General features: G+C 43.7%; 2 protein-coding genes across 4 annotated transcripts in view; one reads left to right on the top strand and one right to left on the bottom strand.

The window, feature by feature from the left end:
• Positions 1-279: 279 nt before the first annotated feature.
• TECTB (tectorin beta) lies at positions 280-20,924 on the top strand. 3 transcript variants are annotated; one of them, XM_070220507.1, is made up of 11 exons: positions 280-336; positions 1,797-1,959; positions 2,668-2,858; positions 4,919-5,061; positions 5,137-5,239; positions 10,843-10,946; positions 11,081-11,164; positions 15,103-15,265; positions 17,089-17,161; positions 18,377-18,409; positions 19,087-20,924. In XM_070220507.1, exons 2-11 carry the CDS (start codon positions 1,884-1,886, stop codon positions 19,134-19,136), a joined length of 1,020 nt encoding a protein of 339 aa, XP_070076608.1. In that variant the 5' UTR covers positions 280-336; positions 1,797-1,883; the 3' UTR covers positions 19,137-20,924. The 3 variants fall into 3 exon arrangements, with proteins under 3 accessions (XP_070076608.1, XP_023495165.1, XP_070076604.1); XM_023639397.2 differs by lacking the exon at positions 280-336 and adding an exon at positions 1,543-1,641 and having other exon boundaries at positions 5,167-5,239; XM_070220503.1 differs by lacking the exon at positions 280-336 and adding an exon at positions 1,543-1,641.
• The window catches only part of LOC100068630 (guanylate cyclase 2G-like), a 58,962-nt gene continuing 52,305 nt past the window's right edge, over positions 14,335-20,991 (bottom strand). The window contains 1 exon segment of the mRNA XM_070228183.1: positions 14,335-19,213. The gene's annotated coding sequence lies outside the window, so the exon portion shown is untranslated.

Below are 20,991 nucleotides of genomic sequence, written 5' to 3'. Positions count from 1 at the left end.
CTGGGCCGCTGAAGCAAAACGTAAGAACTTAACTGCTGCGCCACCGGGCTGGCCCCAACCCATTTGGTCTTTATCCATAAAGTATATTGCCTGTGTGTTATACAATATAGGCATGTCTCCTGTTGCATGAATCTGCACTGCAACACTTTGTGGTACTTTCCTTTGTGGAAAAGAAAAACAACTCAGGGGCACATAACATTTGCCAGAAATGGTTAGTTGTCTTTTCATGTACCCTATTTACTTATCTAGTACTTTACGGTTGACAAGAGCCTTCACATCATTGCTCTCCCCCGCTTTGAGGTGAGCCCAGGACTATGGCTTCCATTCACAGAGAAGGTAATTGAATCACAGAAATATTTAATGGTTTGCCACATGGCTATTTCCTCAATTCTTAAACACCGTCATTGTAAGACATACCATCGGTTTAACAATAAGTTTTGAGGAAACTACCATACTATGTATGCATATTGCTTATAAGACGTATCTCGGTGTTTCTGAAACATTAAATTACATGCATTTGGAGGAAAGAATATGTATCTTAAAACTAAGGAAATATGGCAAGTAACAGAACAGCGACTTAACTCGGCGATCTAACTCTGAGTCATTGTGGATAGATCATTTACCTTCTCAGTTACATTATAAACTCCTGCAAGACAGGATAATTTTCTACACTTCTTACGTTTATCTCCTGAAAAGCTTAATGTAGTGACTTCTGTACAATATGCTCTCAGTTGATTGATAAAAGGGTCTGTTTCCTCTAAAAACAAAAACTAAAAGAAACCCATGTTTTTGATTCTTAAATTTCTAGGTGCTAAAAATTCCCAGGTAATATATTTGGAAACTTCCCAGGAGCTGCATTTAATCTGTTGTTTTTGGTGGCATCTCATTAGCTGACTAAGGATTGACCCATAAGATTGCCTTTCTAGGTTTCTTCATCTAATATTATTGCTCTGGAAGACTAAGGAAACTTTAGAAGCCTCGGGGGTCTATGATCTAAAGTTATATCTCAGGATGAAGCTCTAGATGAAATTCAGGATGAAACTCTGGAAGTCCAGAGTTTCTCATAAAAGAGAAAAAATCTTCAACATGTTTGCATTAACACACACAGCCTAGTTTTGTTTGAGTGTCAGGTGTAGCACGGCTGGACTTGGGTCTCCTTGAGTTCAAAGTTTAGACGGCCTACTTGTGAAAGTAAGAAACCAAGAAATAAAGCAAAGAAAGCAAAACATCAAGAAAGAACATTATCACCTGGAACCGCGCAGAAATTAGTTTGCCTCCAATCAGAGTCACTTTTTGTACGAGGGGTAAAAAATTCAACTTTTTATCCCAATCTTGGTTGAAGCGGTTAAAAAAACAGTTTTTCCAACTCTGTGAAGTAAAAGAAATTAGACTCAATTGGCCGTAACTGAGCTTCCCATCGGATTATTGTGTAAAGTCTCCTTTTATTCTCCCCAGAGTGGATAATGCGTGTTCATTGTGATTTATCTGGAGCCGGTTTCTTTTACACCCTCGGCCTATATAAAGTCAGCTAGGACTGGGGCTGGAGATTTAGGGAGCTTCTGGGAGGCAGGATCCACAGTCCGGAGAGAATGAGACAGTTGGGAACATGAGCAACCGCATGTGTCATTGACGCTTCCAGGGGTATGAGTCCTGCTTTTTGCCTCTCAGGGCAGACGAGGAACCATTAGGAACAGGGGCTGGCATTATCCATCTCCCTTGGAAATTCCCCTCAGGACTGTGTATGCTGCTTTGTTCTCGCCCTTGATTTTAATTTCTCACTCGTGTTTCTGACCTAGAATGCCCGGGGCTGGGGCCCTAGCAGGACTGTGAACATTTGGCCAGCTTGGGTTGGCCGCCTGGCAAGGACCGGGTTCTGAGAAGCAATGGTGACGAGGGCCTTTGTCCTGTTGGCCGTCTTTGCGGAAGCCTCGGCAAGAACATGCACTCCTAATAAAGCAGGTATGCGCTGGTGCGAGTCCGTTTTCCTGGAAAGGAAAGTTTCCTGAAGCTTCTCCTTTGCAAAACGCAGAGCTCTGCGCTTGTATTGTTATGAAAATGCAATAATGCAGCCAAGGAGAAGCCCTGAAGCTCCCCGATGCCTGGCGGACTTTTTCCACAGGAAGTAAAAATGTATTGGATAAACAGACTTTTTAAAATTAAAGAATGCTAGATAGATGGATAGAGAGACAGACATAGAGAGGGAGAGAGATAAAGATAAAATTTCCAGGTTTTTTCTATTTGATTGTTGAATTTCTGTCCTGCCATAAACTGCTATTTCACAGTGTTGGGCATGAAATGGACATTTTTTTATTTTAAGTTATGTGTCCATTTTCATGGGATTAAAAAAAACTATATATTTATGATATCTCCAATCCATCCATTCTGATTTCACAGCTACACTCCTTAAAATAGGTTAGAGTTTAAAAGTGGCCCAATTTTGAATACATATTAAGTATAGTGCAGATATTACACAAATGTATCCAAAACTGCAAAAGTGGAACTTCAATGACTGAAATTTGGGGAAAACTTTCATCACAGCTCGTAAGGAATAGCAGGGAAGGTATTTTTAACCAACTGCTTTGCATCTTTAGGTGTGGCTGGAGCTCATCACATGTAGATTAATGTTTTACCATATCTGATTTCAAACCATGTATATCCTCTTTCTAGATGTCATTCTTGTGTTTTGTTATCCCAAAACCATCATCACCAAAATCCCTGAGTGTCCCTACGGATGGGAAGTGCATCAGCTGGCGCTCGGAGGAGTGTGTTACAACGGGGTTCATGAAGGAGGTTACTACCAATTTGTAATCCCAGATTTGTCGCCTAAAAACAAGTCCTATTGTGGAACCCAGTCTGAGGTAAGTCCAGGCCGCACACTGAAGAGTTGCTAAAATGAGGCAACACCTCAGAATGAGACGTCTGCCGGCCACCCTCAAAAGGATTCAGAATTCACCATTTTCCTTTTAAGAGTCTATCCTGAGTCCCAAATTTCCTAGGATGTGTTGCTTAAATTCTTCTCTTCTGCCTGGTTGAAGTGACTCTTGGCTCTGAATCTTATTCTCCTAATTTGTTGCCAGAGCCAGCTAGGCCACCTTCTGTGTGTATAGCAAAGTACCCACCCTACTTCCACCTCACTTGGAAGCAGTTCACAGGCTGCCATCCTGCTCGGGTGGATGCGCAAGCCAGCCTCTGCCCGAGCCTTTGAAGTGGTGAGGAAGCGCGTTTGGAAGGGATTTAAAAGAGGGACCAAAGCATAACCCAATTCATAATTTGGTCTTGTGAAGTATTCAAGACAGGTAATCAGAATTAGAAGGAACCACAGACATTTTCTTGCCTAGTATCCTTGTGTGACAGAAGAGAAATCTGAGACATCCCAATAAAGTCACTAGTCTGTGGCCACAGAACCAGTAACAATGTAGTCACCAAGCGAGGTTAGTTCTGACCCCAGGGCTGATGTCTAGCATTCCTACTGCCTTGACTGCAGAAGACTGTAGGTCTACTGCATCTCAGAAGATGAAAGTAAAGAGCTCCCAGGACCACCACCTCCTCCTAAAGACCTGTAGGGGAGGAAGACATTTCCTCTTCCCAAATGTGGGTTCGTCTGGCTGGAGAACGAATTAAATTCACATGAGACAGAATAGCAAGAGAAAATTAAACAAAGCTTTATGAGGAACCATGGCCCGGGGCCTTTCTTCAAGAAGGAAGAAAGGGCACCGAAGAAGTGGGGTGCACAGAGTGGTTATATACCCCCAAACAGGGTGTTTCACATGTGATTGAAATGTCCCTCCCAGAATAGTCACAAGATTGCCCTGTAAGCACAGTGCTTGATGGACACAGCAGGTAGTGGTCTGCTGTCTCAGAGGGCGTAGCCGGAGGCAAGTCGATTGTCTGGAGCTGGGCGGTCACAGGTGAGCGCAGCAATCGGTTCCTAGCCTAAGGAAAGATGCTTAATCCTTAAGAAATGCCAAAGTTGGGAGGGGGAGGGAAGTCAGTTACAGGAGGTTACCAGACAAGCACAATAAAATGCAGATTTTAAGTCCTTGCCTTTGGTATTGATTAAGAGTTTCTAGAGACAAAGTCATCTCCTTTCTTCTTCCTGGTACAGAGAGGGAGGCACCTTTACAGACAGAGATTTACTTTACAAATCTAAGTGTCCTAATAAAGGGCAAGTTCATTCCTCAGAGCCTCCTTCCCTGTCCCAGTTTATCAAAAGCAATCAGCCTCAAATAATCCTGATGCCAAAGAGACATATCTTGGGGTGGCCAATTTCAGGTCCCCACAGGCCCCACAAGGATTCATTGATTTAGTGGGAAGAGTCATAGGCATAATTAACAACAACATCTTGTCTTTGAGTATCCTGGTAAAGTGAACTAGAAATCATCTGTGTGGGTTTAAATGGATTACTTCTCAAGTGAATGTTCAAGATCTCTTCTGACTCTAATGTTCTGTGATTTTTAGAGCCCAACATGTCAGAGGAAAGGGTCTCAGAAATCATGTCACGACTAGAAGAAGGAAAGAGCAAAGAACTAGAAAGTAATGTTCTAGAAATGGAAGATGGGTGAAGTTATTCACATAAGATTACTTGGATAGAAAAAATGGATAAAAAGTTGATGTTGGGAAATAGAGATTTCTGAGCCAGTCTATTTTGGTCAGAAGCCTAGTGGGTATAAGGATTTATTTTTAAGCGTACAACATTCAACCTAGATTATCTTAAACAATCTTAGTTGAACAAACTCAAGAACTCTTTACAAAAATTATCAGGCCACCCATAGACAAAAAGAGTGAGTGTTACTGCCAATGGCAGGCATTCAAGTCTCCCCATTGGGTTTTGTTCTGAGCCATCTTCAATCACTTTTCCCAGAATCCTCATTCTCTTGGGGGTACAGGCCCACCCTAACTGCCTTCTTTCTTTCTCCAGTACAAGCCCCCCATCTACCACTTCTACAGCCACATTGTTTCCAATGACAGCACAGTGATTGTAAAGAACCAGCCTGTGAACTACTCTTTCTCCTGCACCTACCACTCCACCTATTTGGTGAACCAGGCTGCCTTTGACCAGAGGTAAGTTGCTCTGAGAGTGGAGGGCTGGCTGCTTTGTGCGTGTTCTGCAGTCCCTGTCAATCAGGCATGTTTCAGTCCTTATGCAAAATTCTCTCCCCTTTTCAGAGTGGCCACTGTTCACGTGAAGAATGGGAGCATGGGCACATTTGAAAGCCAATTGTCTCTCAACTTCTACACTGTAAGTGGTCTCTAGGTTCTCATTACTGCCCTGTGGCCTTTCCAGGAGAGGATGGGATGCTTCCTTGGGATTTGCTCTTCTCTAAGCTCTATGAAGAGGCCTATTCTTGAATTCAAGTTGAGATGTAAGCTTTGGTCTGGCTTTAAGCTCCTTAAAGACTAGATGCAGGTTCATAGACTGGATGGAAGAGCTAAAAGATGCTACAGAGAAAAAAGGTCAACCTTCCCATTTTACAGATGAGAAAATTGAGACAAGAGGAATCCTCTGAGTTGCTGAAGGTCAATAGACAGTGAGACAGCCAACATCTAACTCTTAATCAAGATTAGTTTCCACAACAACCCACCCCAGAGATTTATATTTAGGATCTAGCTCTTGTTAAAACATCTGGCACAGAGTGAGCTTCCTGCCTGGGACAAGGCTAAGCAGAGAGGTTGTGGTTGGCCGCTGCTGCCTAGTTCTTTGGTCTCCAAACCTCTTCGGTCAGTGGGTTTCCTCATTGTCTAATCTGGACATGTTACCTTTATTGACATAAAAGTTAAAGGCACACATTATCTCTCTCAAAATAAAGTGCTCCAGAAAAACCAAATATGCAGTGGCCATTAGCCTGGCTGCCCTCCTGTTTAGAAGGGGTGCTTTGTTTTTTAAACCTGTGGCTTCCAGAGAAGAGGCATACACATAGTGACCCTAGCCCAGCTGGCTCTAGGAAGACACAGGCAGAAATAGAAAGCTTTACATGGAACGTTAGAACTGGAAGATATCCTTAGAGGCCATTATGTCCAACCCATTCATTTCACAAAGGAAACCACTCTTTTACTTGGAACTCCACTGACCTTGAAGTCTTTGAACTTGCCTTACTGGCTCCCTAGAAGCTATTAACCCTGCTGAACTCAGAAGGTGAGAGCTAGAAGGGATCCTAGAATAACCTAGTCCATTTCACAAATGAGGATCTAAAGCCCAATGAGGAAATGATCTAAAAGGCCAAGATCCCACAGGTGGCTTGGAGCAGTACCCAGTCTGGAACACAGATCTCCTGACATTGGTTTCTGAGGCATATTTCCTATGAAGCGAATGAAGCTTAAGTTTCATGAAACTTCTCTTGCACAGGCCCCTTTCACGGCCCTCTGTCTAATTTTGTATTCAAAATTTTGATTCTTTTAATTAAAGAGGGCTCTCTAAATATTTAAGCTTTAAAGTCTCACAAAACCTAGATCTGCCCCTGGCCACACACAACTAGTCATTAAGTCCTGAGAAAAGGAATACCATACAGCCTCTTGACCTATAATCAGAGGGGTTCATACAGTGTGGACCGCTAGAGTGATGAAAGGACGGCCAAACCACTGTAGCAACTGATAAAGTTTGTCCATAAAGGAAAATAGGCTTCATGAATTGACAACAGTCTCAGGGGACATCCTGATGACAGGCTCTCTTTACTGCTAAGCCCCTGTCTAGAAGAGCATGATTGTTGTTTCAACCAGATAAAATTATAGATAAGATGCTTCGAAGATTTTACAACAGCTGGAAATGGAGAGGCACCACGATTTTCAAAAATCGTAACCCATCATCAGACGTGTTGGGCTAAGTTTCAGACATAAATATCAAATCTTAGCACTTTTTTAAGAAAAAACAAAACAAAAATTGAGGCATGTTCTCAGCATCACCCAGGCCATCCTCTGGGCTAGACAGACAGACGTAACAGGATGTTTCCTTGAACTGTTCTAGAAACAAGGATAAAGCCTCCCCTGGGGCCCACCAAGACCCATACAGAACAAACGACCTCGGCAGAGATGGGGCTCTGATGTTACAACAGAGACTTTGTACTGATTAACATTCCCACCATGGACATGGTTTCCTATGTCTGACCCACGCTTTTGGTATTTTTCTTCTCCCCCTTTCTTCCACTTTGAGAGCATTCTTGTGCATTTCTGAAGCAACCACTGCTCCCTGCATATATTTGCATCAAATTACTAGAGACGGAACTGTGCCCTAGATTGCACAATGGAATCAATGCACTGCTAATTGCTTAGGATTCCAAGAGCTCCAAATGCTGGACTCCAAAACCACTGGTTCTACTCAGCATGCTTCCTCTCTTCTCTCTCTACCCACTCCCACTCACTTCTACCAATGGCCCATGGTTGGTACTCTTGGGAAAAAGTTGTTTTGACTCCCCATCCAAACTAAGGGAAGGTGGTCAACTTGCAGAAGTAGACTAGCATTATAGTTAAGAAAATAGGCCTTGACATCAGACCGTTGGTTTGAAGCCTGATTCCACCATTTACTAGTTGTGTGACCTTGGGCAAGTAAGGTAACCTCCCTGGGACTCCACCTGTGCATTTGTTAAACAAGGGTAATAATAGTAATAGTACATACCTGACAAATTTGTTATGAAGATTAAATGAAATAATTCTTATGATGCACTTTGCACAATGTCTGGCACAAGATAAGTGCCTCAGAAAGTAGTCATTCTCATGGTTGTAGCCTTTGACTTCATTTAAAGTGGAAACCCTGAGAGCTCCTGACACCAGCATTGTTACCTTTATAAGGTTGAGCATCAATGCCAGTGTGGGATTAGGTTGACTTTTATTCAATTGAAATGGTACTCACCATTCCTCCTAGTTACACAGAAGCAAATGAAAAAGCTTGGGATGGAACAAATGCAAGCAATAGAGATCAACACGACATTCAGAGTCAGAACAAACCTCAGAGGTGATTAACCTTGACCTTCCACCCAAAGCCCAAAACTCTTCTGCGAGACTGCTCAGTGGTAGGCTCACCACTTCTTCCAAGGACAATAGCAAGTTAGGCCTTCTCATTTTAGATGAGCGTATGAAATCCGACACCCTGAACTCCAGCCCATCGGTCCTGTTCTGTCTTCTGAAATAATAGCCTGTGATGCTGCTGCTGACAGTCCTTCAAATGTCTCAAGCTTTTCCTTCCCAAGCTAAATATCTTGCCACTGTTTGTGGTCCACACATCATCCTAATCACTCTTCTCTGAGTGTGATCCACTTTGTCAATGCCCCTAGTAGCAAGTGGAGCCCAGAATTGAAATGTTGTATTCTGGACCTTGTCAGACCAATGCAGGTCAGAGGTGAGCTTCTGGGTTCTGGAAGACTCTAAGAACATGGTCTAGGATAATATTAGCTTTGGGGCAGTTTTCTTCCACCACTATCTCACATTGAGCTTGTGAGCAAAAGCAACCCCCAGATCTTTCTCACATGAACTGCTGTTAAACTAGATATATGCATCCTAACTTGTGTCACTAGCTGGTTGTGACTCAACCTTTTGGTCAGATGAAGGGACTAGATGGCACGATTTTTCAAGGGGCTCTTCCATCCCATTAGATGAATGAGTTACTACTCATTATGTGGCGTTTCAATGTTTCCAAGGATGCCAAAACAAACTGTCTGGGTATTGGAGAGTGAAGCTATCTGGAAAGAGGTTCCTAATTGTTCTATTATAAAGAAATTAGGGGAAAATCACGCTGAGCTTGGCTTTAGCTGTTGAGTGGAAAGTGGAGAAACTGACCATTAAAGGTGTTTTTTATTTCAGAAATTGAATTAATGGTGCAGATTCTGTTCTCTACTTTGTAGCGTAATCAGTCAGGTTCCTCTGTGAGCAGAGACATTATTCCAATGTTCCAATTTTCTGCTGGCTGGTCCCTGGGAGATGGAGCTGGGAGAAACACCTCTGGCTAGACTGAGGACAGCATTGTGGTCCCCAGGTTGGGCCCCACATTTGGAAACAGTCTCTTTAAATATAATAAATCTCAAAAAACAATAAGGAATATTAAAAACCTCTGTAAATCTGCCACTTCAACCTGCATATTAAGCTAGTAAATCACTTATGATTAAGAACATTATTGTTTAATTATTACAACCATTTAAACGGTGCAGAGGGCTGACAGATGGGAAGAAAACAATTGATTTCTAGGTCACTGAGGCTGGGAGCCCTGGCTGGACCTGCAATCAGTAAAATAGTGTAAGAGGCACTAGAATTTGATTCTGAGTCCTCTCAGCTGCTTCTCTGAATTTGACCCTTAGGGAGTTAAAGTCCTTTTTAGCTAGATATCCTTGCTGCCACTGTCTACCTATGGCAGTTCTGTAAATCTCCAAGTCCATGAAACAATCTTTTAACCAGTATCTGGTCTAAGCTTTATTTTTCTATTACATAAAATCACCATTATAAAAACATTTCTGCAAGGCAGACGAAGGTAAAAGTTATTCCCATTTTGCAGATGGAGAAACTGAGGCCCAAAAGACTGACTTGCCTGTAGTGTATCCCACATTAGTGGTGGGAGCTAGGATTAGCCCAGGATCCTTACCCTTCCATCATGATGCTCTTGTCTCTGGAGGCTAACCTTGGAGAGTAGTTAAAGGTCGTTACTAGAGTTGAGTGAATGCAAGACTCAAAGAATGGAGAAATCAGCCTCCTTTGGGTAAGTCAACTGCAAACCCTGTAATTATTCCTAATAACTCACCCCCACCTGCCTGGTGAAGATGGCAGGTGAAGACCACACACACCAGGCCAATGACCCAAGGCTGCCATTCCTGCTCGCAAATTGTGGCGATGACTCCCTATTGCATTTAGAGTTGAAGTCACAGTCTTCTGCACGCACCCTCACAGCCCCTCTAACTTCATCTCCTGCCCTCCCACCCCACCTCCGCCCACCTCCCCCTTTGCTCTCTCATGCTCCAACACACTGGCCTCCTTGCTGTCCTGCCAGGCACACTCTGACCCCAGGGCTTTTGTCTTGGCTGAAGCATTCTTCCCTGGGTGTCCGCACGGCCCCCTTCCTCTCCTCTCTCAAGGCTTGCCTCAAATGTCACATCCTCAATGAGACCTCCCCAACCGTTGTATTTAAAACCTCAACTTGTTACTCTTCACACTCCCAATCCTCCTTAACCTGCTCTACATTTTTTACAGTTTTCCTACATAATGTACTATATTCTATCCTAACCATGTAATTCTTTTACCTATTGTCTATCGTCTGTCTCCCCTGCTAGAATGTCAGGTGGTTGGAGACAGAGATCTTTGCTTTGTTCATTGGTATATCTCAGTAGACAGAACATCCTGACATAGAGACTATCCCAACAGAGAAAGCAGGGCCTGACACATAGTGGATGATGGATAAGTTGTTGTTATTGTCATTGTTGTTAACTGTACTGGGAATAAGCTCATAAACTTTCCAACCCAGGCTGGAATCTGCTCGGGCAGATAGTAGAGGAGCAAGGGCAAAGTGGGGTTGCATGTGTTTGGTCCCCATGCCTTTGGGTGATTCAGTAAAGCACAGTGCTTCAGAATTCCCGGATTCTACTTTTTTTCCATCAGCAAGATCTTGTTCCTGATTGGCATAGATGAGACATACAGTATGTGTCTCACTGTGACCAGCAAATCCAGCCATGGGATGTCCTCATCTCTTCTAAGATGGCACCAGCATCCTAGGAAGTATAGTTTCTCTGGTCCTGGAGGGCCTCACTGTGGTCTCATGTGCCTGTGCCTTTGGATTGATTCCCACCCCCACCCCATCCCAATTTATCTGCTCCTGTCAGACCCAAGTACTCAATCTAAGAGGTCATAATGCCCAATGTCAATTTCCTTCCCAAGAATGCCAAGTTCTCCATCAAGAAAGAAGCCCCTTTTGTCTTGGAGACATCTGAAATTGGTTCAGATCTGTTTGCAGGGGTAGAAGCCAAAGGGTTAAGCATTAGGTAAGTACATTTCCTTCATGTTTATATCTTTAAATACAAAGAAAAGAAAAAAAGACCAGTTGAGTGACTTTTTAATCACCAGATGCTTCCTACAACTCTCTGGCTCAAAGTGATGTGTTTTGTTTCATTTGCAGGTTTAAAGTGGTTTTGAACAGCTGTTGGGCCACACCCTCAGCTGATTTCATGTATCCTTTGCAGTGGCAGCTGATCAACAAGGGGTAGGTACCACTCTCTGGAGCACAGGGCTAAGAGGTGGGGCCAGGTACATCCAGGGCTAGTCTGGCTTGGGGGAGCTTGAGAGGAAGACGCAGAGCCTCTTGGGGATGGGCGCCATCTCCTGTGCTTCCAGGCTGAGTACCGATACTGGGAAACGATATAGTGCTTTCTAGATACCAGGTACTGTTCTGAGAGCTTTATCATATATGAACTCACTTACCTTACAATAAGTAGGTATTATTACTATCATCACCATTTTCCAGATGAGGAAACTGAGCCACAGGAGGGGTTAAGTAACGTCACATAGTTAGTGTGTGTATCTGTGTGTTTTGGGGGAAGTGGATTCAAATCCAGTCAGTCTGACACCAGAATCCTGGTGAGGACTAAATTAGATAATCCATGCAAAAAGCTTAGCACGTAGTACCTACTCAGTATCCTATTGATTGAAATAATATCATTGTTTTTATTATTAATTCAGTAAATAATAGGGAGCTCTTGAAATTTTTGAGGAGACTGACTTATTGGAATTGCACAACAGAATGGTGATTCTGGAAGTCATACAAAGGACGATTTAGAAACAGTATGTGGACAGTGGGAAGATCAGATTAGATGCTGCAGTAGCTAGAGCCAAAAATGATAAGACCTGAAGTGAAGTATAGCCAAGTGAGGGGAGAGGTCATCCAAGGGAGGGAGAAGCCATAGGATTTTAGCAACCATTTGACTATGCGGTGGAAGGAAGGCCAAGACGAGAAGTCTGAGGAATATGTGACAAAGATGGCTCTGTATTGTTGAATCTGTGGATTCTGAAGGTGAGGAATTGTTGAGGGCTGCTGGGGAAGGAGCTTTCTGGATAAAGGAGTTTGGTTTCTCCTTGAGTTCAAGGATGACATGCTGAGTTTGAGATAAGAATGGTCTAGAAGCACTTAGAATTAGAACTTTGGAAAACAGAGGAGAGATGGAGCTGTACTAGAGACGCAGGCATCGTCCACCCAATGCACAGCGAACACGGAAGAGGCCATTCCCCAAACCAAAGCAGGCCCTTGTGCCCAAGTGATCACCAGAATCCATCAGGGCTAAAGAAACCCTGGGGCCAGGGACAAAGATAATTAGATAACAAAGGTGAAGTCACTTTGGATCTTTACTTATTTTTATTTAACAAACACTTACACAGCACTTACAACATGACACGTTGCTCTTCATAGGGGCTTTACAAAATTAACATTTAAATTTCATTAAATGCCCTATAAAGTAGGCAGTATATTAATTACTATTGTATAGATGAGCCAACTGAGGCACAGACAGGTTCAGAAACTTGCTCAAAGTCTAGAGCTAGTATGAGGATGGAAGATCTGGGGTTCAAACGCAGGCAGCATTATTTCCTGAGTGACGTGGGTAGGACAAGCCAGTAGAGCCACATCTAAGCAACCCAGCAAAGCTCCCTGCACAGATGGGAGCTTAGTTTGGATGCTTATTTCACATCTGTCCTTGAATGATTTATTTAGGTTCTGTTGACGATGACACAATCAAATGGTTTCAGGGAGATTCTGAAATAAATTTTTGGCCTACAGAGACCTGAAATTACATTGGGAACCTCTCCAAATAAAGGCCACATGGGGACAAAGACTTCAGCCACACAGTGGAATCATCTCCCAGCAGAAAGTTCTGGTGCTGTTGCTCAACTGACCGATGTGTAATAGAGCAGGAAAAGCAATGCTTGTGGCTTTGGGGTAGTCCCTACAGGCTGTCCTCAAATTCTAGTGTGCACAGGACTTACCCAGGGTGCCTGTTACACATGCAGGCACCCTGTAAACCTACCACATCAGAAGGTCCCCCCGGCGAACCCAGGGTATCTGCATTTAAGCACAGACCAACTAAAGGAGCCATGGCCTATTTCCACATTCTGCCTAGTGGAAATGACCCCTTGAGACTGGAGAGGCATGTGCCAAGACCAGTGCCAAAGGGGAGAATTAAAAGTCCACTCCCACAATCTCCCAGATGCTTTCAGTTCACATTGTGCCCTTTTGGAGGAAAATCTAGTTTTCAAGACAGCCTGGAGAGATTAGAATAGATATATTAGTAGGAATTTTGATCCTATGAGGGGAAGGAGACCCCTGTGGCGACCATGTGAAAACCACCCTGTGGGCAATCCATCCAGAGACATCTGTCATGAAGGGAAAAATGCCACAGCCAGCGCCAAGAGGCAGCGGTGCCAAGGCATCTAGGACTGCCCATGATTTGCCTCCTCCCAGCCCCCGACAAAGCTCTGCTTACATTGTTTACCATTGGCTGACACCAGGCCTTGGCACTCCAGCTGCAAGGAGCTATTTTAAGGACTCACTTCTTGAGTTCATCCAAGGATCTCAGGTTGATTGACCAAATGATCCTCCAAGAGTTTTGTTTCGTAACTTGGAAAATGCCCTCAGCTCTGTCCCTGCTCAGAGGCCACCACAAACAGAGCCAGCTTTTCACCCCTGGTCCAGATATGAGGCACAGAGTTCTCTCCTTATTTCACTCACTAACTCTCAGAGATGACATTCCTTCAGTCCTGCCTCTAATTGGGCCCCTAATGTCCGGTTCTGATAGAATGAGGCTGGAGAAGGTACATCTTGAAAGCTCTCTGTGGTAACCGGACAACTCTCCAGTGTGTGTATTGAGTTGTATTGACAACAGAGTCAAAGAGACATTCCAGGAGGGGTGGTAACACTGAGGTCCACTATGGTGCTGCCCACTGGTCTTAAGCTTTTGGACCCATAGAGCTTATTCCACAGAGGACAGACTCTGGTGCTCCTTCTCACCTGCAGACAGCAAGCCCCCACACTCGTGTGGGCCTCGCTGTAAGTTCCCAAGAATGATTATGTCTGTTCCCAACACCTGGTTGAACGTCTGGTATTTAAATAAGAAATGAGTATGTGTTTGGTAAACTAAAGAGTATTTTGCTTAAACAGGGATTTTCAGTCTCAACACCATTGACATTTTGGGCTGGATCGTTCTTTGTCGTGGGGACCGTCCTGTGCATCGTACAATGTAGTGTAGCATCCTTGGCCTCTACTCACCAGACATCAGTATCTCTTTCCCTCAATGACAGTCATGACAACTACAGTGCCAAATGTCTCCTGGGGGACAAAATGGCCCCCAGGTGAGAACTGCTGTCTTTAACAAATGCCCATCTGAGTCATCATTTTTTCTTTTATTGCAATCATTACCTTTGGGACTTTGGAACTTCTCAAATATTATGTTCTCATTATAGAGAATTTGAGAAACACACAAAGATACAAAGAAGAAAACAAAAACTCTTCGTAATGCCACCACCCCACAATAGCCAGTTTTAACATTTAGATGGTATCCTTCCAGCCATTTTTTCTGTGCTTACATTAAAAATTTTTATACATTTTACACATTTTTACAAAGTAATTATTTAATATAAAACATATAGAATTTAAATAGTATAATGTAAATTTAAATTCCCAGTGGCAAAACCTCACGATACACACAGAGAAAAGTTTTGGGTGTGACCTGGACTTAGGTGGCTGTGGCAGCACTTTGAGAAGTGCTGTTCCCAGCACTGCTATCTTTAGTTCATACACAAACTGGGAGTCTGTACACGTCCCAGTCCTTCAGAGGGCTTTGTCTCAGGGATTTGACTTCTTCGGGACAGAGGTGTGGTGACTTACCAGGTGTGTGGTTTCTCATAAGTCGCTCTCCAGCTGCTGTACCCTGTCTATAGAATGGGGACGACCACACCCATTTCAGCTCCTCAATTTGACCTCAAGTCCTGAGGCTAAGTGAGGTGCTGCCAGTCAAAGTCCTTTGAAAGACAACATGCTGTATGAAAGCCCAGGGCAGTGTTGTTGTCTGTGAACTTGCCTCAGAAGACCTTGCTGGAGTTCATAAGGTGACACTTTCTCCTCCCCACCCCTCCCTGCACCCCTCTCTGCTTCAGCTGCCCCACGGATGAAACAGTCATCGTGTATGAGAATGGGAAAGAGCACAGGGCGACCTTCCAATTCAATGCCTTCCGGTTCCAGAACATCCCCAAACTCTCCAAGGTTTGGTTACACTGCGAGACGTTCATCTGTGACAGTGAGAAGCTATCCTGTCCAGTGGTGAGCCACCTCTTTCTGGAAGGAGAATGTTACCCAAGGGGGTGGGGCAAGGGGGGCCGGTATTTGAGATGCTGTATTTTTAGCTGGGAAACTGTAACCAGACCAGTGTAGGTGTGTGCTGAGGACATTCTAGAGGAAAAGGCACTGAGCATGGGGGCAGACGTTCCAGGCTTTGTCCACCCTGCCACCAAAACAAGCTACACAGTCTGGCACAGGTTGCTTAACCTCAGGAAACTGGTTTTCTCACCTTTAAAGATAGAGTGGTGATAAGTGAAGGAGGCCCTTCTCTCTTCAGGGAGCAATGTTAACTAAAATGAAAGTGATAACAGATATGAAAGTGCTTTGAAAAAGCACAAGGAAAATTCAAAATCTAGGTGGTAGCAACGGGCTCTGGATGAAAGTCAAAAGGTGGGTATTTTTAGCCCTTGATTGGCCAGCCTGAGGGTCCATCTCTGGGACTGGAGATGGACCAGAGAGAAGCTACAGAAATTCCCGACACCCGGTCACAGCTGATCTGACCGAGAGAGAGGAAAGGCCCAGCGGTGGCGGTCTGGCTTCACAGACCTGTTTAGTGTAGCTCATGCTGCGGTGGGGGTGAGGGGTCAGTTTCCCCTCTGCATCCCCCACCAAGAAGTTGCTGCAGAATCAATCAACATGAGCAGCGAATTCAGGTGAAGATAGTTTTCCACTGTGACCTGCTGTCAATCTGCTCCTTAGAGCAGTGGTTCCAAAGTGTGGTCCACAGCAGCTCAAGCACCACCTGAGAACTTGTTAGGGAGGCAAATTCTCAGGCCTCCCCTAAACCACCTGACTCAGAAACTCCAGAGTGGGCCCAGCAATCTGGGCTTTAACAAGCCCTTTGGGTGATTCTGAGGCATGCTCAAGTTTGCGCACCACCGCTTTGGAGATCTAAAAGTGTTCAGCCCTAAACTGTTACCTGCTGTGGTCTGTTTGGACTAGAGACTTCGCTGAAGGGGGACACGGTGTTTCTGAGGAGGATACCTGCTCACATTGCCTATAGTAACCATTAGAAATAAGCTTATAATCTCTCTTCCTTTTGATTCATTTGACCAGGAAATGGTCATTTATGAGCACAAATAGAGAAAAGGAAGGGAGTAGAGAGACATTTAACAGCTGATGAAAGGATAATTGTTGACACTACATTTAAAAAAGAAAAGAAAGGGTCTGGCCCCATGGCATGGCACTTAAGTTTTCCGGCTCTGCTTTGGGGGCCTGGGGGTCACTAGGTTGGATCCCGGGCGCAGACCTACATACCGCTCATCAAGCCATGGTGTGGCAGCATCCAAGATACAAAAAATAGAGGAAGATTGGCACAGATGTTAGCTCAGTCACAATCTTCCTCAAGCAAAAAGAAGAAGATTGGCAACAGATGTTAGCTCAGGGCCAATCTTCATCCCCAAAAAAGAAAAGAAAGGAATGAGCCAGAACACATTTTGCAAGCGTCTACTTCTCAAATCACTGTGATGTGTAACTGTAGGTAAAAGCCTTACTTCTTACCAAAAGAAATTATGTCACTCCCTCCCACACCCAATGACCTCTTTCAGGTGGACATCTTCCAACCTGAAGAGTTGAAAAGTAAAGCTTTCTTCTTTTTCCCAAGTTAGAGGAGGAATGAAAGATGTCTCTCTGGGTTATAAAAAAAAATAAGGTAACCAATTATCTGTTGACTGGGGAATCTTGACTCCATTTAGTTTGTGACATGTTCTGTTTTGTTTTTTAAAATCTCTTGTCTTTCCTCTCTTGTGTTTGCTTCTTATCCCACCTTCCAACCTCCTCTCCCCTCCTTTTCTCCTGGTCTCCAGACTTGCGACAAACGGAAGCGTCTCCTCCGAGATCAGACAGGGGGCGTCCTGGTTGTGGAGCTCTCCCTCCATAGTAAGTTTCTCTGTTTTCCAAATGGCTGAGTTCTCTATGGGCTGCGTCCACAGGCACAGCCAGTTTGAGCATGTTAACTAAATTGCCAAACCAGTCCTGCCTGTAAACACAGCCTTTACCCGCAACTGGAGTCTTCCCAACACAGGGGTGGGTGGGGAGGGAAGGCGTGATGGGGAGAGGGGGTAATAGTTGATGCCAAACCAAAGAGTTGAGGTTTGTTAACTACTCTGAAAAGTTCCATCTGTGGCCTAAATTCCAATCCCCCAAGGAATTAGGAGGTGCTGAACTTCCAGACAGAGCATGTGGTCAACAATAATAGCAGAGAATGAAATGTATTGGGAACAACCAGTGCAAGTCAACCAAACTTTACTGACAGCCAGGGCTGGGCTTGGTCTGGGCTGGGCACTTGGGTTTCAGAAATAAAGACCCACATGGGTCCTGTCCTCAAGAACTTATCATCTAGCAAGGAGAGCGATGTTAAATGCGAAGGGAGATTACTATTGATGGGGGTGGGGGAAGGCGGGGTGCTACGGGCATATATGGCAGGGGGATTCAACCTGGTCCAGGGCTTAGGGAAGACTTCTGTCGGTAATCTTTAAGTATGAGCTGAAGTGTGGTATGACATGAAGGGTGAGCAAGGCCTGTGGGAAGGCTGGGGCCTTTAGGAGCTACATCTTAGAGGACAGTTACCACATCAGGATCAGGGGCCAAATCCAGCTGCCTCTTGATTTTGCATGGCCTGCAATCTGAGAACAGTTCTTACCCTTTTATGTGGTTGAAAAAAGTCCAAAGAACAATATTTCAGGACACATAAAAATTGTATGAAATTCAGATTTCAGTGTCTATAAAGTTTTATTGGAACACAGGCACCCTCACTCATCGAGGTCTTGTCTCCAGTTGCTTTCATGCTACAACGGCAGGGTCAAGTAGTTGCAACAAAGGCCAGGTGGCCCTTAGCTGCAAATATTTACTATTTGGCCCTTTCCGGAAACTTTAACAACCCCTGCCTTAAAGAGCAGAGGAGGAAATGGTGTGAGATGAAGGCTTCGTAAACCCTGCTATAAACTTTGTCCTAAAGGCAATGAGGAGTCTGTTGGTTTAATCAGGGGAGGATACAGCCAGGTTTCAGATTTGTGTTTTAGAAACAGCTCTGAGACTTCTCCTTCCATGATCTTTTCTTAAACCTTCGGCCTTCTCTCTCTTTCCTCACTACAGGCAGGGGACTCTCAAGTCTCTATAGCTTCTCAGGTAAGGAAAAGAGACACTTCTGGGAAATGTCATGGCAATATCTTTAATGGGAAGATGTGTGTTTTAAAAGTTGTTTACCTTTGGCCCCAGCAAAGTCTTTAAGAACTGAAAGTTACTCCTTAAAGTTCCGCCTAGTGGGGAGGAGGGGGATGGAGGCGGGTGGGTGAAAATGATTTAGATAGCAGCCAGGGGAGCCTCTCAGAGGAAGAAACATGTCAGCTAGGATGGAAGAGCTCACCTCAATGATGAGGAGGAGGCAAGTATGCGAGGGAGGAGCTAGGATAAGACAGTTCTATTTATTAGTAAACTCACAGTTGTAGACTTTGCTCTCACAATTACAGGAAATCATGTAAACCAACTTTTTAAGACTCCAATCCCAGATTCTCATTTCTAAAGGAAGTTCTACAGAGAAATGTACCATCACTGTATTGTAGAAGTTCAGATTCTGTCTGTCAGAGGTCCATAACCTGGGTTTGTCTGTTCAGTTCTCTGTACTGATGCAAGTGAGCTAAAGAAAGCCCAAAGGATGAACAAAATTGACTTTGTATAAAATGTGCAGAGTTTTATGAAAACTCACGTAACAGCCCTAGTTGACTCTTTTGTTGAGTTCCCCCTTTGTGGTGTTGTTCTCGCTCTTTGTGGAACTGTTCCTGTCTCCTTTCCTATCTGGTTCACAGATGTTCTCTACCACCTCATCGTGATGCTGGGGATTTGTGCTGTGTTATAGACGACAGCCCGGCAGGCAGCTACAGCTCCTCTACCAAGATCATCTCCTCTGTTGATGACAAGCTCACATTTATTGTGCTGCCAAAAAGAACAAACAGAAGACCGTATTGTTGGGGAGCAGAGAATAGCACTTTGCCAAATATGTGTTCCAATGATTTTTGTGAATTTCAGTGATTGCCTTTCTTTGGTGCCCCACTTCCTCTTGTGACTTCCTGTGGCTCTTAGATCCTGCAGTCCCTCTCCTGTACCTGGCGGAGGAGTTTCCTTGCCCCATTCTCGAGTCAGGGCTGCGGTGGACTCCTTTGACAGCTATAGTACTGTTAAAAGACCAGCACAGCCAACCAAGTGCAACTGAGCATTTTGAGGTGCATGTCGGGCATAACCACAAAGTCAGTGGTAAGTACAGGACACAGAGGAATAGCCAACTTTGCTGAAATGGTCTTTGTCATCGATGCTGTGCAACTCTTTTCTAAGAACCAGGGCAGAGCCACCAGGTAGGGGGGGTCCAATCTTTCAAATGATGATATGGGAATCAGAGAGGAACACAATAGTTTTGCTCAAACCTGAGTAATACAAAGGAAAACAGTTATTGAGAACCCTGCAGTGCTAACCTAATTTGTTTTTATCATAGGACTTCTTAAATATGTATAAACATTATATAGATATAAACTCATTTTTGTAACTGATACTTATTTCTAAAATCAAAGGAAAATTATAAGTTAATTAGGAATAAAGCAACAAAAAAGAATAAAACTCACATTGACATGAATTTAACATCATAATGTGGTCTTCCCTAAATGAAACTGCCACTTGCAACATGACTAGGGAGTGACCTCCATGACAGGGTCTCTGCAGCTTGTTAACCCAATCCTACCGTATACCTTGTGATGCTCGACGCTCTCACTATTTTTTACTATTTGCTCGAGAAAGAAATCTTCATTTGTACAGAATGGTCTGACCTCATTTAGCCTTTACTTCAACATTCAAGCCTGTATCTGTTTTTGTTCCATTAACTTATAATCATTAGAATCGAACCAACAAAAAAAATCAGAAACACAAATGCAAATATGACCACTGGAATCACGTGGTGCCACACCCTGGTAACACGGCCACCCCAGTGATCCAGAATATGTCAATATTAACGCTTTACATTGTCAACAAAGTAAAAACAGCACAAAACAATCCTGGCGGAGAATTGGCAGATCCCTGAGAACGTAAGGTGGACCCCAGTTTGAGGCTAGAAGCTGGAGTGTAACAGAAGCCAGAGCTCTAAGTTCTTTTTCTTAGTCTTGTACAGAGTTAATTAGTAGGCTTATAATTTGAAAACACATCAGTTTGTGTCCCTATATATAATGTATTTAAGAAGTTTTGAGATAAGTAGTTTGATGGTTCTTTTACAATTGTGTTAGTGAATTCAGAAATTAAGCTGGTTCTCCAATCTCTGGAGACACGGAGTACACGTTTGTTTAGCAATAGCTAGATTAAAACCACTCAGTATAGTCTAAACTGGGCTCAAAACTGGTGCTCCAACCAGGGTGAGATCTCATCTTCCTACAAATTCTGAATTTTTGTAATCAGAAAGGTTAGAAGACATATTTTATTGGTCCTAATAAAAAACTCTTAAATAGCATACTGTTAGCCATAGTCATAAATCCTTGGCTGTCAGAGTAAAACAACCTTGTATTAGTTTTGCTTTATTTTATCATAATGCTTAATGATCTTGTATTTCTACCTGGTACTATGAAATGAATAAAATGCCTTAAAATAAATAACCTATGACTGCAGCTCACAGTGGTAATATATCATGTTGATGGCCAATTCCTCAACCCTCCCAGGGGTTGATACAGCTAGGGCTT

Source organism: Equus caballus, chromosome 1 (assembly GCF_041296265.1).
Source record: "Equus caballus isolate H_3958 breed thoroughbred chromosome 1, TB-T2T, whole genome shotgun sequence".
In the NCBI taxonomy this organism is placed as follows: Eukaryota; Metazoa; Chordata; class Mammalia; order Perissodactyla; family Equidae; genus Equus; species Equus caballus.
The sequence above is the reverse complement of the archived record's forward strand: the minus strand, read 5'-3'. Positions and strand labels throughout refer to the sequence as shown.

Coding starts and splice junctions, on each gene's coding strand:
- TECTB (XM_070220507.1), top strand. CDS start 1,884: ATGGTGACGAGGGCCTTTGTCCTGTTGGCCGTCTTTGCGGAAGCCTCG. Junction 5,062..5,136: donor CAGGCTGCCTTTGACCAGAG/GTAAGTTGCTCT, acceptor GGCATGTTTCAG/TCCTTATGCAAAATTCTCTC. Junction 18,410..19,086: donor AAGTCTCTATAGCTTCTCAG/GTAAGGAAAAGA, acceptor TCTGGTTCACAG/ATGTTCTCTACCACCTCATC.